The 15,099-nt window shown below is 37.6% G+C and overlaps 1 protein-coding gene across 1 annotated transcript in view; it reads right to left on the bottom strand.

Moving 5' to 3' along the window:
- The window catches only part of me1 (malic enzyme 1, NADP(+)-dependent, cytosolic), an 89,421-nt gene that overhangs the window by 51,535 nt on the left and 22,787 nt on the right, over positions 1-15,099 (bottom strand). Inside the window, exons 2-3 of the mRNA XM_079895196.1 lie at positions 13,399-13,532; positions 8,840-8,989 (exon numbers count right to left, since the gene is read on the bottom strand). Of these exons, the coding sequence (XP_079751322.1) occupies positions 8,840-8,989; positions 13,399-13,532 (284 nt within the window). The remainder of the gene's footprint in view (positions 1-8,839; positions 8,990-13,398; positions 13,533-15,099) is intronic.

Raw genomic sequence — 15,099 nt, 5'->3', positions numbered from 1 at the left:
TTCTTTGCGGTTAGGCCAAAGATTTTGTGCTGTGACTTCCCTACTTCACTTCATTTCAGAGAAACAGTACAGGCAGGCCAAAGTCTGGAGCTTGACTTAGTATTTAACTTAATCTAAAGAGAGTTTCTTCTGCTTGCTAGGCTTAAAGAGAAATTAATTCATTATTGTATGACTTTCTTCTGTTGAACACAAAAGGAGACATTTTTAATAAAATACTGGTTGTTTTTTTCCATGTAATGGACTCTAAAAGTATCATAAAAGTATTATACAACAAGTGCACCTGAGTGTCACGCAGTGAATGCAGCAAAAGTTAATATAAACGGCTGGATCTATTCACAAGCAGTTTCTTTAAAGTCCCCATGAAATCAAAATGGAAGTTTTTTGGCTTTTAGTATGAACATGTTAGCCTTACTGTTATCTATAAGCTAGTGTGCTCCAAGACAATGACAAAATTCACATTTAGAAGATATAAGCATTCAAAACTAACATTCTCTCACTTCCGCCAATATGGATCAATGATTTTAATGACATCACTCTGCACTTCAGCTTCTTGTCAGATTTTCTGTCCAATCAAATGCTCTCTAGAATCTAAACTGTCCCGCCCCCTGTCACTTGTTTTCATTTTCAATATGGCGAATGGCACATAGTGCACTATGTAGAGGATAGGGAATGATTCAGACAGAGTAAATATGCTTTCCACTGGGGCGAATGTAATCTGGTTTCACATTAGTGCCATGCGAACCGCCGCAGTGTGCATACAGTGTGCTCCGGTCCAGAGACATGAAAGCACAGAGTGGATCATATGCGCGAGTCGGCACATACCAAAAAAACGTATCGAACCCATTTGAATTCTGCACAGAATGCTATATTTTAAAGCAATATGGAGGAGATTAGGAGGAGAAACGGTTAGAGATTAGGAGGAAACTACGGCTTTACCAAGCTCAAATGGCTCTGGCCGATCTGTGATATAAACAAAATGCTATTGGCTATTTAAAAAAAGGGGAGGAGCTGTTTGATATGTCCCGCCCTGTCTTCCTGTTTCAGTGGAAATAATGCCAACACATTGAATAATGCTGCGTGTTTCAAGGCACTTCAGAGGGACTTTAATGAAAACAAACTTAGAAATAACCTCTCAGGATATCATGAAACAAAAACACGATAAACACGATAAACAGAACAACCACTATTATGAGACAACATCTTACCAAGAACGTGACAAACACGTGACAAACACAGGGCTATAAATACACAAGCAGACCAATCAAAGGAAATGAGAAACGGGTGCAGAGAATCAACCAAATCACCAATCATAATGAATCACCATAAAAACAAATCCAAAGACAGGAAACTCAACTCAAAGTCCAACTCAAACTAAACTCAAACACAGATCAAACGTGACACTGAGACTTAAAGAACCAAACAAACTACATTTTTAAGGTACTTTAACCTTAGCTTGAGTAAATAGGGATGGAAATGTTCATTTTTGGGTGAAATTATCTCTTTAAATTCTTCCAGCCATAAATTAGCCGTTAACTTAACTTTCAAATTTACCATTTTTATTCAATTAAACTGTGCAAGTGTGCTTTCATAAGCTGTTTCAAAACAAAACAACAATTGCACAATGACACTGTATCCAAGCCTTATGCATCCCTAAATAATCTTAAAACAACAGACAAGCGTTTTGTGATTTGCCACACATATATAATGGTATAGTGTCTTATCTTTACAAAACAGGTACAATTATTTCACAACACATGGCTAAGACCTAATAACCTTTAATAAACCTGTGTGATGTTCAATTTGATGTTATTCCAGACTTATCTATTTTTATGTAAAATGTATGTTTTGTTAAAGACTTGAATTCATTACACTACATTCAAATGAGGAATGAAAAGTGTAAAGAGCTTTTTTTTTTTTTTTAAATCAACCCAACTTCTGAGCACAAGTTTCTTTCCAAGGTGACTGGAAATTAAAACATCCTCCAAAAGCAAATAAATGGCACGGACCCAGACTAACACATCTGGATCAACAGCTAACCTAAAATAAAACATCTGGATTGAGAATTTGTTGGCCTCTGAGCACCACCAAGGAGGAGTCAATACCACAGCTTGGCATATGTGGGACTGATGACCACAGGTTTAAGATGAAATAAAAATGCAGATAATTATTACAACATTGTTTGAGTGTACAACACCTGTTTTCTCTGAGTCTGATATACTTTATTGCTCCCTTTATATTAACTGACACTAAAATCTGGTAAATGTGCATTGTTAACCTTGAGGTCAGAACAGTATATTTGTACAATATGTGAGAGACACTGTGTCAGGTGCCTTGACTCTCCCTTGAGTGGGAGATTCCTGAAATCCTTTTAGGCTTATAATGGGATGTATAGCTCAAATACATCTTCAAAACGGCTGGTGTCACATTGAGAGCTACACTAAACACCAAACAAAATTAGATTTTTTTTCAACCCTGCAAAAATAATTCCTTTATGAATCTGTGTATCATTTGTTCATTCATTATTTTTTATTTTTTAATATTGAAAGTAGAAAAATGAGAAAATGGCAATTTTTTATTTAAAAACAAACAAACAAGAATTTAGCAATACAATTAGAAAATTAATAAACAGCTTGAATATTCAATCTCTACATGCAGGCAGGAATGAAATGCCACTTTACACTGATTGGTCAACCAAACATCAAACCGTGTCATCATCAGTTGTTCCTCAGCTATCTGCAACATAATTATATAAAACCAGTACAGAAACAAACTATCTGTGAAATTAGATACTAGTAACACTTCCATGGATATTCCGTATCATAGCAAGCAAAGCGTCACAACTGAAAAAACGCTGCGCTCTCAAAGTGCTCTCAAGCACCCACAGCTAGGCATTTGTAGCAGAGCGCCTGCCTTCTTCAGCTGGCTAAAAATGCTTTGGTGGACACTCGGCCTCAGTTTTTACCCAGCCATCCAATCACAATGGAAAAATACCACACAGACCAACCGTCACATTCTGCTTGTACAACGATAACAAACGACAACAACATCTCTTCATCCAAAACTAGTGCCAGAGCAAGTATGTTACATTGTGTCGACATTTTTATATTTAGAAACAAACTAATTGCGAAATCAGATACTAGTAACAATTTTCAGGTAAGAGCGGGCATGGCAATTTGTAATTTTAATGTGTCTGGCTGCCTGTGTCATTAGCTTTCAGTTATATCTAGCTGTACAAAACAGCTCGTTATGTTTGATATTGCAAACTGATATTTCTTGCCATTTTATTTTATTGTGTTGTCTTAATTATAAACACGCTGGTTTATAGTGCAAACAGTTTACTGCACTTACATATTTGTCTCATTATTTCGCTATAGCGGCTAATAAATCGGAAGTCTCGCACATTCACAGAAATCACCTTACTTCTGTGTTGAAAAATAAGGTGGATAGTGTGTCTCAGCAAAAAAAAAAAAAAAACAGCTGCACCGCACCCACAGCAAGGCGTTTTCAGGAGAGCGCTGGCGTTTTCAGCTGGGTAAAAACACTTTAGGGGACTAGACACGTGGCCTTATTCATTTAATGCTAAATTAATTCATCATGTCTAAATTTAAAATATCCTGCAGCCTCAATTAAAATTTCTGGTACAAGAACCACAGGATTGCAAACCCTATAACACATGGCATTGTAAACATGCAGCACATTTAAATAATTCTCTATATATTTATAAAAAATAAAAAACGACTATAGAGTCAACACAGCAAAAAAATTCAGCTAATCAAAACACATAGCGCTCTACAAAGAAACATCTATTTTCATCACCAAAGTTCTATAAACTGCCTTAAAGAATCTTTTTTGCCTTCTGATTAGAATACCTTCATAAAAAGACAACCATCCCACACAGACAACTCTGACTTCTACTCAGGATAAAGCAAAAAAAATCAGAATGTGCCAGTATATCACTGTGGTTGGAAAATAAGGTTTCTGAGTAACTGGAGGGTATTTACATCCATCACAGAATGGTAAACCATTCAACATCTTACCACTAGGAAATAAGTTTAAATAAGTCCTGTGATATTCAGTGCTTCACATTCTGCACAGTAAATCAACTATAGTACATGCAAATTCACAGGATACGAAGATGCTTCGGGGCCTCCAACACAAATGGATTTTTCAATTATTCTGGAATCTGCAGTGCACAAGCACTTAACTTAATAAAATTATTTTATATTATTACCTCACAGTGTTCCATTGCTGGATACTTGCATGTGGAAATAACATCATAAAAACACCCCATCATGAACAAGTACACCAACTGAAACTGCCAATGCTACACCTTATTTCTCTCGTCAGCCTCTCGCTTTAGGGTAAGGTTCCACAATTTTACTAGGAGGAAAGGAATTTCAACAACTCTGCCAATTTCAATGATTTGTTACAAATAAACATTGGCCTGGAATTGGGTAACGTTAAATACTGCGCAGATTATTAACATAATATGCTATACAACACATTGGCTTCAAACCACAACGTGTTGTAATCATCCAAAGGTCAGAGTACATCTTCATAGCTAGTACTAGGGCAATAAGTTAAATAAGTCAAAAGTATACTATATAGCTTCCATAAATTGCAAGGTACACTGCAGTGCGATTCTAGTTGGATAAAAAAAAAACGAGAGTCCCAAATTTCAGATATCTCCAAGGTGTATAGGGATTAAAGACAACACTGTGACAAGTCCCTGAATGACCCACCTAGCTCTAGGCAAAACTTCTGAGCGTTGTCAGTTCTGCTTCTGTGTCTTGTGCTCTGTGGGACTTTTATGTTGTAGTTTCTCTGTGTCTAGTTTCTGTGTTCTTTCCTGTGTCCTGTTTCCTGTGGCCAGGTTGTAGTTTTGTAGTCTTTTCCATTTTCATTAGTCTGCTCCAGGTGTGTCATTTTGCCTTGTTAAGCTCGTTTACCTCTCTGTTTAAATAGCCCTTGTTTTCTCTGGTTCTCTGTCGGTCGTTGTTTGATGTCATGCAGGTGTCTCCAGTTCCCCGTGTTTTCTTTGTTTTTCTCAGTGTTATTTTGTTTCTGACTTATGTTATGATTGTTTATTTTCATTAAAATCTCCCTGCATTTGGATCCCTCATCTCTGCCTGCCGTCTTTGATTCCCCCGTCCCATGACAGAACAACCGACCCATAATGGATCCAGCAGGGAGAATTACGCGTCTCCATCAAGGAGATCGCTGCATTGAGGATTATGCTCTGGATTTGATTGAGTTGGCTAATTTGAGCAACATGAGCAAGGAATGCCTGATGATATTCTTTCAGGGAGGGCTGTCTGAACCGCTCAGCTCACTCATTCCTTTTTTGGGACCTTAACTGGACACTCGAGTATTAAATCTATCGTGCAATGCAGCTGAGCAGCTCTGCACTTACTGTGGGAGTTGCGGAGGAGGAATGTGGCACTCCCACAGTATCCCTCACCCCAGAATCTTGTCCCGTCATGGCAGCCAGGCCAGAGCTTCCAGCCGTCATGGCCACCAAGTCAGAGTTCCCGGTAGCCATGATCGTTGCTGATGAAGACATTGGGGAGGTCCATAGGTATTTGAGACTGGCGTCCTGGAAGACACGCCGTTTTGTTCGGTGCAAGCAGCTGGCGTCTCTGCGGTGGGGTCAAGTCTGGAGGTTTCAGCCAGGATGGCCGCCACGCCTAAGCACTCAGTCAAAATGGCCGCCACCTTCCCAGAGGCCTTCCCTGAGCCCGCTGCTGGCCCGGAGACCTTCCCAGAGCCTGCTGCCTTCCCAGAGCCCGCTGCCGGCCCGGAGGCCTTGCCTGAGCTGAGACTGATTGTGTCAAGACTGATCTGGGGAAGACTACAAAAAATCTCTGCATTGAAGTTTCACAGGAGATAATAGATTATGTAGGCCACAAGTGAAGGTTCACATGTGGCCTCCATAATACTTAATGGAAGTAGTTTGTAGTAACCAGGACTCTTCCTAGAGCTGGCCTCCTTGCTAAACTGAGCAATCGATGGAGAAGGGCCTTGGTTAGTCATGACCAAGAAGCTGATGGTCACTCTAGTTGAGCTCCATGATCATATATGGAGATGGGAGAAACTTACAAAAGGACAAACATCACTGCAACATTTCACCGATCTGGGTTTTATGCCAGGGTGGCCAAACTCAAGCCTCTCCTCAGTGAAGACACATGAAAACCTGGAATTTAAAAAAAAAAAGCACCTAAAGGACAGTGAGAAACAAGATTTTCTGGTCTGATGAGCCTCAGTTCCAAGCATCATGTATGGAGGAAACCAGGCACAGCTTATCACCTGCACAATACCATCCCCACAGTAAAGTGTGGTGGTAGCAGCATCATAATGCTGTGGGGGTGTTTTTCAGTGGCAGGGACTGGGGGACTAAACACAGCAAAATATAGGGATAGCTTTAATGAAAACCTAATCCTGAGCATCCAAAACATCGGACTGGGCAGAAGTTACACCTTCCAACAGGACTATGACCCTAATCGCACAGCTAAGACAATGCAAAAGTGGCTTATGGACAACTCCGTGAATGTCCAGTAACCCAGCCAGAGCCAAGACTTAAACCCAATTGAACATCTCTGGAGAAACCTGAAAATGGCAGTCCACTGACAGTCCCCTTCCAACATGATGGAGCTTGAGAGGATCTGAGGAGAAGAATGCAGAATGCAAAATCCCCAAATGCAGATTCACATTAAAGACAGAGAAGAACTGTTGGGCATCTCCGAGCAACACACAGCGGTGCTTCATTTTTTAATTAATCCGCGTTTTGGGAGAATCAATCGGGTGAATCAATGATTCAAGTGGCCCATTCATAAAGCGTCCCATTTACTTCTTTCCTGAATGAATCAGCCATTTGAACGAATCGAATGAATGAATGACTCAGTGACTTACTCATTTAGACATTTACCACCACCTACTGGCAGTTTCAGTTTCTTATTTAGTGTATTCTTTCATTAAAAAAATTATTTCATATTTCCATAATTTAAAAAAACATTAAAGATATCATTTACTCACCCTCATGGCCATTGAAGCCTAAAAACATATGTGTAATAAATAATATGTTGAATGAAATAAATTATTTTTTCTAAAGCTACTTTTTGTAATGTCTATTTGAAGCTTTCCTCATTTAACACAATGACTTTAAATGATCTTTTGGGGGTAATTTCTCAGCCAAATTTAATGTGCAATTAATTGGCGATCAATTAGATTAATGAATTGCAACATCGTGTGATTAATTAGATTTTTAAAAAATGTAATTGCTTGTAATTGCTGTGTGTGAGATTCAAGGAAATAATGCCCAGCAGCACCTCACGCTGTGTATTTCACGTTGTTGTGATTAGCGCTCTAATCTGAGATTTCTGCTCCACCCTGGTGGTCCGTTTGACACATTTAACACCCATGAAGAAGTCTTTGTGTGAGTGTAAATACAAAAAAGAGATTTGCTTCAAAGAGAAGGAGGAAGAAATTGTTGTTGTTTTTTGGCCAATGTGAGCAATCTTTAATAATCTTTATATAGGCCTATTATATTATATTATATTATATTATATTATATTATATTGCATTATATTATATTATATTATATTATATTATCAGCCATAATACAAAAAGAATGAATTACCAGAATATGAATATCAAAATATGCAATTGCAAACTGATTATGCTCAACATTATGCAAAATTATTTCGTAAATGCACAAACAACAGCAGAAGTTTAATTAACCAGGTTAAAAGGCATACAGTAGTTTCAGTTATCATTTATTGACACTCATGTCATTCCAAACCTGTATGACTTTCTTTCTTCTGTGGAAAACAAAAGAAGATATTGTTTTAAAAAAAAAAAGCTTCTTTGTGCTCCACAGAAGAAAGTAATAGGTTTGTACAACACAAGGGTGAGCAAATCAGAATATTAATTATTGGTGAACTAGCCCTTTAACATGTAAAACAAACACTGGGTCCAAATTTTTTAAATATAATAATAATAATATTATCAATATAACCAAGTGCACCAAAATACCATAGTTTGATTTGATCTACAGTCTCTAACCTCATCAACAAAATATATGGAAACTTTTCTCTTTAATTTTATTCCTTTCATTTATCTTGCTATCTTAACGATGCACAATTATACGGTTAGTTGGGTTGCATTTTTGGGTTGCAACCCACCAGTTCAGAACCCCTGTCCTATATCATAACATCAGAGGTAATGAGTCTGCTAGGCATTCTTTCCAAATACTTTGCATTTAGGGAGATTGCGGAAGGCTCTCATGTAACGTTGAGGTTGTGGAATGCTCTAAAATTTCCCCTCATTTGAGGATCCTAGGAAATCCCTCAAAATAATTTACTGAAAACAATGAAAAGACTTGAAAAGCATTCTTATATTTGATCATGTCCAGACCACAAAGTACAGCGGTGAGGGGAAAAAAAAGCAAAAAAGAGGCATAATTTGAGAGATAAAATGGGTGATAATGGCTGCTAATCAATGAACTGAAGGTTATGCTTATTTAAACTGGCATATACTTCAAGGAGTCAAAAAATCTGACAGCATAGTCTCCAAATTCCACCATACAATACAATTTCTGTTACGACAGGATGTATATTCAACTTTCCAGACAGATGTTTCAACTTTCCTGGAGGCGTTCAGTTTCATTTTCCTTGAGGCGAGATATTTGATGATTTGTAGAACAATTCAAAAGCAGAGTGACAATGCCAGGACCTAAAAGATAAGCTGCCAGTCGGATGGATGCGTTTGCTAAAGGAACGTGTTGAAGGAGAAAGAGCTTAACTATAAAAACAAATTAAATTATGTTCAGGAGTCTTCTTACCTAGGTCTCCTGAAGGTAAGGCCGTATTGCTGGCACGCTAGGCCGACAGTAGGCGTGTACACAATGGGCATGAATCTCTCTACGTCTGAGATCAAGACCCGGTAGAACAGCTTCTCGTTACGGTCCTGAAGGCCCATCAGAAATACGTATCTGTAAGAAAATGGAACATAAATACAACAACATGCATTAAAGGACATTTTATAACAATATTCAGCAGATACTAAAGTAAAAGACAATAAAAATGCAACTAAAGCTAGAAAGAAGGACAGACACAGGTTATGGTGAGTAGCTTCAGGACCTCCTGGGATTATAAAGTTCCATATTTAAGGGAGGATTACCCAAACTGGCGTAACAGCTTTAGATTTTATTTTGGTCATGTTGATGTTAAAGTGTCTTGCCAAAATGGAGCTTCTCAAAACAGTGACAGGGAATCGGAGCAAAATGTCAGACATATTTGTTTAATCGTTTAGCCCTCTTCAATTCTTAATCTGTAACTATGACAGAAAATGACAAGATTTCAGCAACAACAGTCAGTAAGTGTGACATCCCCGACCTATTTCTGAGTCGTTCTGATTCAGCTAGTGTGACACCAGGAACAGACACGCACACATCCACAAGTGAGTAAGAAGGTTACTGGAGAGAAAACAGGTGAGACAGAATGCTGAGAAAATCTCTCTGACTGGATGAATAGAAGTGCACTTTAAATGGAGCTTCATAAATGTATTAAAATCTTTACAATTGGTTCACACCTCTTACTGTACTCAAGTAGTGTATACAATGTATACAATGATCATGTTTTATATACCGACTTTTAAGTTAAACAATTAAAGAAGTCCTATTATGTTTTTTTTTTACATTTTATTTTGTAATGTTGCTGTTCGAGCATGAAAAAGGTCTACAAAGTCCACTCCTAGAGTTATTCTCTAATAATCTAGTTTCTGAACTGATTGTAGTCTTGAGTTTTGCTCTGGGAATGTACACGTAAGAATATCTCTCATTTAAATAATTCCACCCAAGGCATACGCAAAAAAGTGGGTGAGGCCTGATTGAGTTGCATCAGTAGTGTGTTGTAACTCTCGGGTGTGGTTAGGGGTGTAATATTTCCAAAACACGCATGAAGCGGTTGGCCAATCAAAAAACACTGGTCCAGCCAACCAATCAGAGCACATTGCACTTTTTGGAAGGAGGGGCTTCAAAAAGACTGGAAATAAATAGTGTTACAGACAGACTGGAAAATAATGTGGTTTTTTTTGTGTTTTTTTAACATTCAAGCATGAAAAACATAATAAAGTCTTTGAAAAAGGGCATAATAATAATGTGGGTGAAAAACAGACTAAGTAGCTTCCTCTGTCTTTAATGAAACATCCAAGGTTGTTTGTCCTTACTTTGGTTTTCATGGTGGATTTATTGTAGTTGTATGATGGATTTTAAATACCATAAAAACTTGAGTTTGAAATATCACCTATGATATAATATAATATTTAATCTAAATATATATTTAATATGTAAAAATCATAATATATTAATATATGTTGATGTATTATATTTTATTTAAATATATTTTTTATTACACATTATATTATATTGTATTGTTGAGTGAAAGTGAGAGATTTCTTAATTATTTTGAGTCAAGAAACTTACTCAAATTGTAATGTAAAGTTGGTTTACAGTATAGGGAGGGGGACCCGACCAACAAAAGTAGTACATAGATGACCAGACTGTCACATTAAAAAGTCTTGACCATGTGCTGCTGCTTGAAACAAAGCTCAAGAATAATTTGGGTTTTTCCCTGCTTATGTCAAAATGTTAGGAAAAATATGCAAAAATGCCCCCAGAGATCTTAGACACAAGTTCCTTGTTATAGAAATACGTTCAAGATAAATACATTCAAGTTCTACATCTGACCCAAATTAAGACCACGTCACATTCCCCATCAGTGCGAGCAAGCTTTCCATCAAGGCAAGAGCATAATATCTCTCTTGTTTGGCTCAGAAAAAGTGTGCCCACCTTCCTCAGGCAGAAGGAAACTATCAGATGTGTACCAGGACTGTAAAGTGCACAAGGTGGGATGAGAAAAAAATCTAACTCTACCTTAAAGTGTCAGTTCTATCATGACAGTCACGACAAATTTAGACCGCAGTGCTCTGACAGCGTGATGGTGATGGTGAAATGTGTGAGTGATATTTTGGCACCTTGTTACCTAACTAAATCTCAGGAGAGTCAACCAAATGTCATTCTTGAGACTCGGCTCAGCTAGAATCTGGCTGGATTGGCCGTCTTCTATTTTGGCAAAGCCAACTGCTGTAAAGCCGTATGTATTCCCAATAAACTGATGGGAGTAATGGCTTTCACAGAGTTTCTACAGTTCCTACTATATGTGATGGCATTGTGAAGGGGAAGGCAGAACTTCAAAATGAGGTGCTTAGACTATGTTAACAAGCATGATAATTCTGGACCTTAGATTAGGGAACAATTTCTTTGCATCATTTTTATTTTTATCACTTTATTAATGCATCTTTCTTTCTTTCTTTCTTTTTCATCTCCATTCTTTTTTATCTTTCATTTTCTATATGTCTTTTAAAGTATTTTTTTCCTGATGTGTAGGGCAGCACAATATTGAAGAAAAATGTGATGTTCAATAACACAATATGTGATATGATAATTCCTTAAGAGTTTAAATCACTTGAAATTACTGTATATATATGTAAAAACTGAAAATGATATAACCAAGATAAGTTTTTTGTTCTTTTGGCACTAAATCATCAACAGTAACTGCGGGTGCGGGCTGAATCCTCCTCTCAGACTCCTCTATGAGAGTGTCATGATGGCTTGTTAAAGGAGAACTCCGGTCAATTTTAAAATTGAGCTCATTTTTTTGTAAATTTGGAGTGCTGTCAGTACAGAGAACAACGACAAAAATCGGTGTTGCCTACACCTTGTTATCCTCTTTTTAAAATTTGCACCCTGTTGACTTCAATGGGGCAAGTTTTAAACCTGCTTAACATCCTTGATGTGTCATTACAAGTGCCCAGCCATGTGAGTGATTCCTTCAGAGTGAACACGGGTGAATCTGACTGCAGTAGATGTGAAAGATATGAATAAAAGTGATGTTAATTCAGCCAGCGTACATACCTGTATTTTCTTCCTGTTTTCGGTCGAAGTCCACAGTAATCGATTGTCGAGTTCACGTGCGTGATCATAGGTAAATAAACCTATGCGCGTGAACTCGACAATCGATTACTGTGGACTTCGACCGAAAACAGGAAGAAAATACAGGTATGTGCGCTGGCTGAATTAACATCACTTTTATTCATATCTTGAATAAAACAGCGCTCCAAATTTACAAAAAAATGAGCTCAATGTTAAAATTGACAGAAGTTCTCCTTTAATCTTCTCACATACATCATCAGATCACCTACAATCATCATTCAGTTTTTGCAAGCCGTTGCGATATATGAAAATCATGATTTGTACAATTTGCAATATTTTAATATGGTAATATTAACACCGCAAGTGTTTAGGGTGCCATTTAGGACAGGGCCTTAAAGTAGTCCACACTGTGTGACAATAATCAAACAAATGAAACTATTTGCATTGTGTGATGAATTAGCTCTAAGAGCTCTGTTCCTTCCATCTTGTTGTATGTTGTGGAATGTTTAGTCACTATCGCTCCTCAGTCATGTTGACAGTCTGAACCCAGCCTTTAACCCATTAACCACTGGTTATGGCAGAGACTGGTTTCAGAGGCCTGTGCTGCACTTTGTCAGAAGATTGTCAAAATTTGTTGTGTGGTCTACCTAATCCAAGCAAATGCATGTTTTTACTCTCTTTTGTCTTTACTTTGACTTTTTTTTTTTTTTTTTTGACCAAACACCCTTCAAATATTTTTGTTAAAAATGTTGGCGGGCTGCCCGTCCCTTCACAAAATTCAAGCAGTAAAACATCAAAATAACTTTGATAGTCTGGGAAAGACTCCCTCATTGCTCAAGCAGTCAGCAATATGCATGCCGAGATCAGGGTCATTCATCTGAAAGCGACCCATCCAGAAATAAACCTTGTCCACAGTCTGCAAGGACAAACCAAAGACTGTTACGTGACTAGTAGCCTTGAGATATGACGGAAACATAATTTCCAAAAAAGTCAGGCATGCAAAACATGGGTTGCAAAACAGATCCCCTGCAGGGACTAATGAATTCTGGGAAAATGCAAACTAACATGATAGTTAAAGACCTATTGATGTTATTTTGATGTTATTTTGATGACACTTTGATGATGCTTTTTATGTCTCGTCAACTCTTGATGTCTCTTTGCTTTGCAGTTTAGAAAAATGGGGAAAGCAAAAAAGAGAAGAAAATGAAAATAATTCTTGCTGTAACAAAGGATCTACTTATATTGTGCAAATGGCGGCAAAAGCACTATAATGTTTCTACATAACACTATTTCTGTGATCTGATGGTGTGAAATTTAGTCACAGAAATCAACTCATCGATTAAAAAGAGTAATTCTAATGAAGCAGGACTGAGAGCAACAGGATGGACGTCACTACTCCATTTCCTCACCTGTCCAAGTCATCCTTTTTCAGCTCGTAGTTTCTGAGGACCCGCAATACTTGTACATCCTGGCTGAGGAAGCAGGGAGGCAACAGGCCATGAATGCCCAGCTGCAAGCGCTCTTCCAGGGAGAAGGCCATCCCCTGCAGAGAGGACACAGAACAGTCAACTATTAACAATTATTACAGAAGTTACTGAGCATTGAGAACTGATGTGAACTGCTAAGTTTAAAATAAAAGAGAACTGAAGTTTGCAACCTGCCTTTTTTTGGAGTGAAACGGTATAAATACTGTATGTATATGTGTGTATACACACACACACACACACACGTGTATATAACAGATATTAAAAGTCCTCAGATTTTCCTTAATTACACTTGTATGCCATGGAAATATGTAAAGTCTCTACAAGGGCTACTATAGTAATAAGAAACATATGTACTTTTCATTCATTCCAATAATTAATCTTTACCCAGCTAAGCTTCAGCAGCTGTATTATTAAAAGATTGTTTAGTAAAGCTTAAATAAATCCCCATATTCCCTTTGCGTGTGTCTCAGATGACTTAAAAGGCCTTTTGTCACTGTTTTCATAGAGTTCTCACTGTTTGTTATGGTGGGGAGTCTGTAATGCAAGAAAAGCCTAAGAAAGGTCACAGGGGTTACGGTTGGATCACATCTCAGTGTGATGTACAGCTAAAAGGGCAAGACTGCTGCTTTACTGCTGCGACCCCTCGACATTTACCCTGACCCTGACCTCTACAATATAAATGCTACAGCCAGGGGGCCCTGAGTTCATATTACCAGATTCCACATGAATATCTGTCAAGACCAAAAGCTGTGGCATTTGAAACTAGCCTGTCTTTTCCTTAATGACAGACTTGCATCATCATTGCCGCGCCTCTGGCTGCTCCTTCAGAGGAACCACTAAGGAAGGCGCAAAACCCTGAAAGGCTGTGCTAGATCTGCTTTTTAAACAAGTATATGCAAGCTTGGCTTTTCAATCCTTTTTCATCTGGTTATGTTAAGTGGTATGTTTGTAAAAATGATTTTGACCTTGTAAACAAAGACTACTCTGCGCACGTACAATAAGATGTGGTGTTATTGACGCAATTGAGACCCAGAGGAACTCGCCTTGTAAAAGATTTTGCTGCTGCTTCATGAGATGTAAATCAAATGCAATATTTCTGAATTATCTGCAATGTAATTTAAATCTGAGTGTGATCAGTCTATGTGGAAATTTATGAAAATTTGATCTAAACCATAAAAGCAGACAGACAAAATATATGAATGGATATATTATACAAGTAGATACATTTCGAAATGCATATTTAAAAAAATTAAAAATTTAAATAAATATAAACATTAATATACGTATAAAGTATGTTAATATACAATTAAATAGTTTTGTTTCGCTATTTATTGAAACGTAACTTCCTTGGACAAAACTCCTTTGTGACAGGACAGCTACACATGCAATAGCATGTAACAGAACTTTTTGGCTTCTAAAAAGATTCTGTGACAAAAATACAGACTTATTACTCAGAAGCAATGGATTATTTTTGTAGATTCGATCGCGTCTGTCATCTTCTGAAGCTAACTGTGCAGTGTGCCACTGATGGTCTGTATTTAAGAGCCTCGAAAAGTCACCGCCATCTTGCCAGGTCTGAATTGCAGCCCTTGTGATTAAAAATGGACATTCTATTTTCTCTAT

This window comes from Squalius cephalus, assembly GCF_949319135.1.
Source record: "Squalius cephalus genome assembly, chromosome: 15".
NCBI lineage: Eukaryota > Metazoa > Chordata > Actinopteri > Cypriniformes > Leuciscidae > Squalius > Squalius cephalus.
This window is presented reverse-complemented; position numbering and strand designations above follow the sequence as displayed.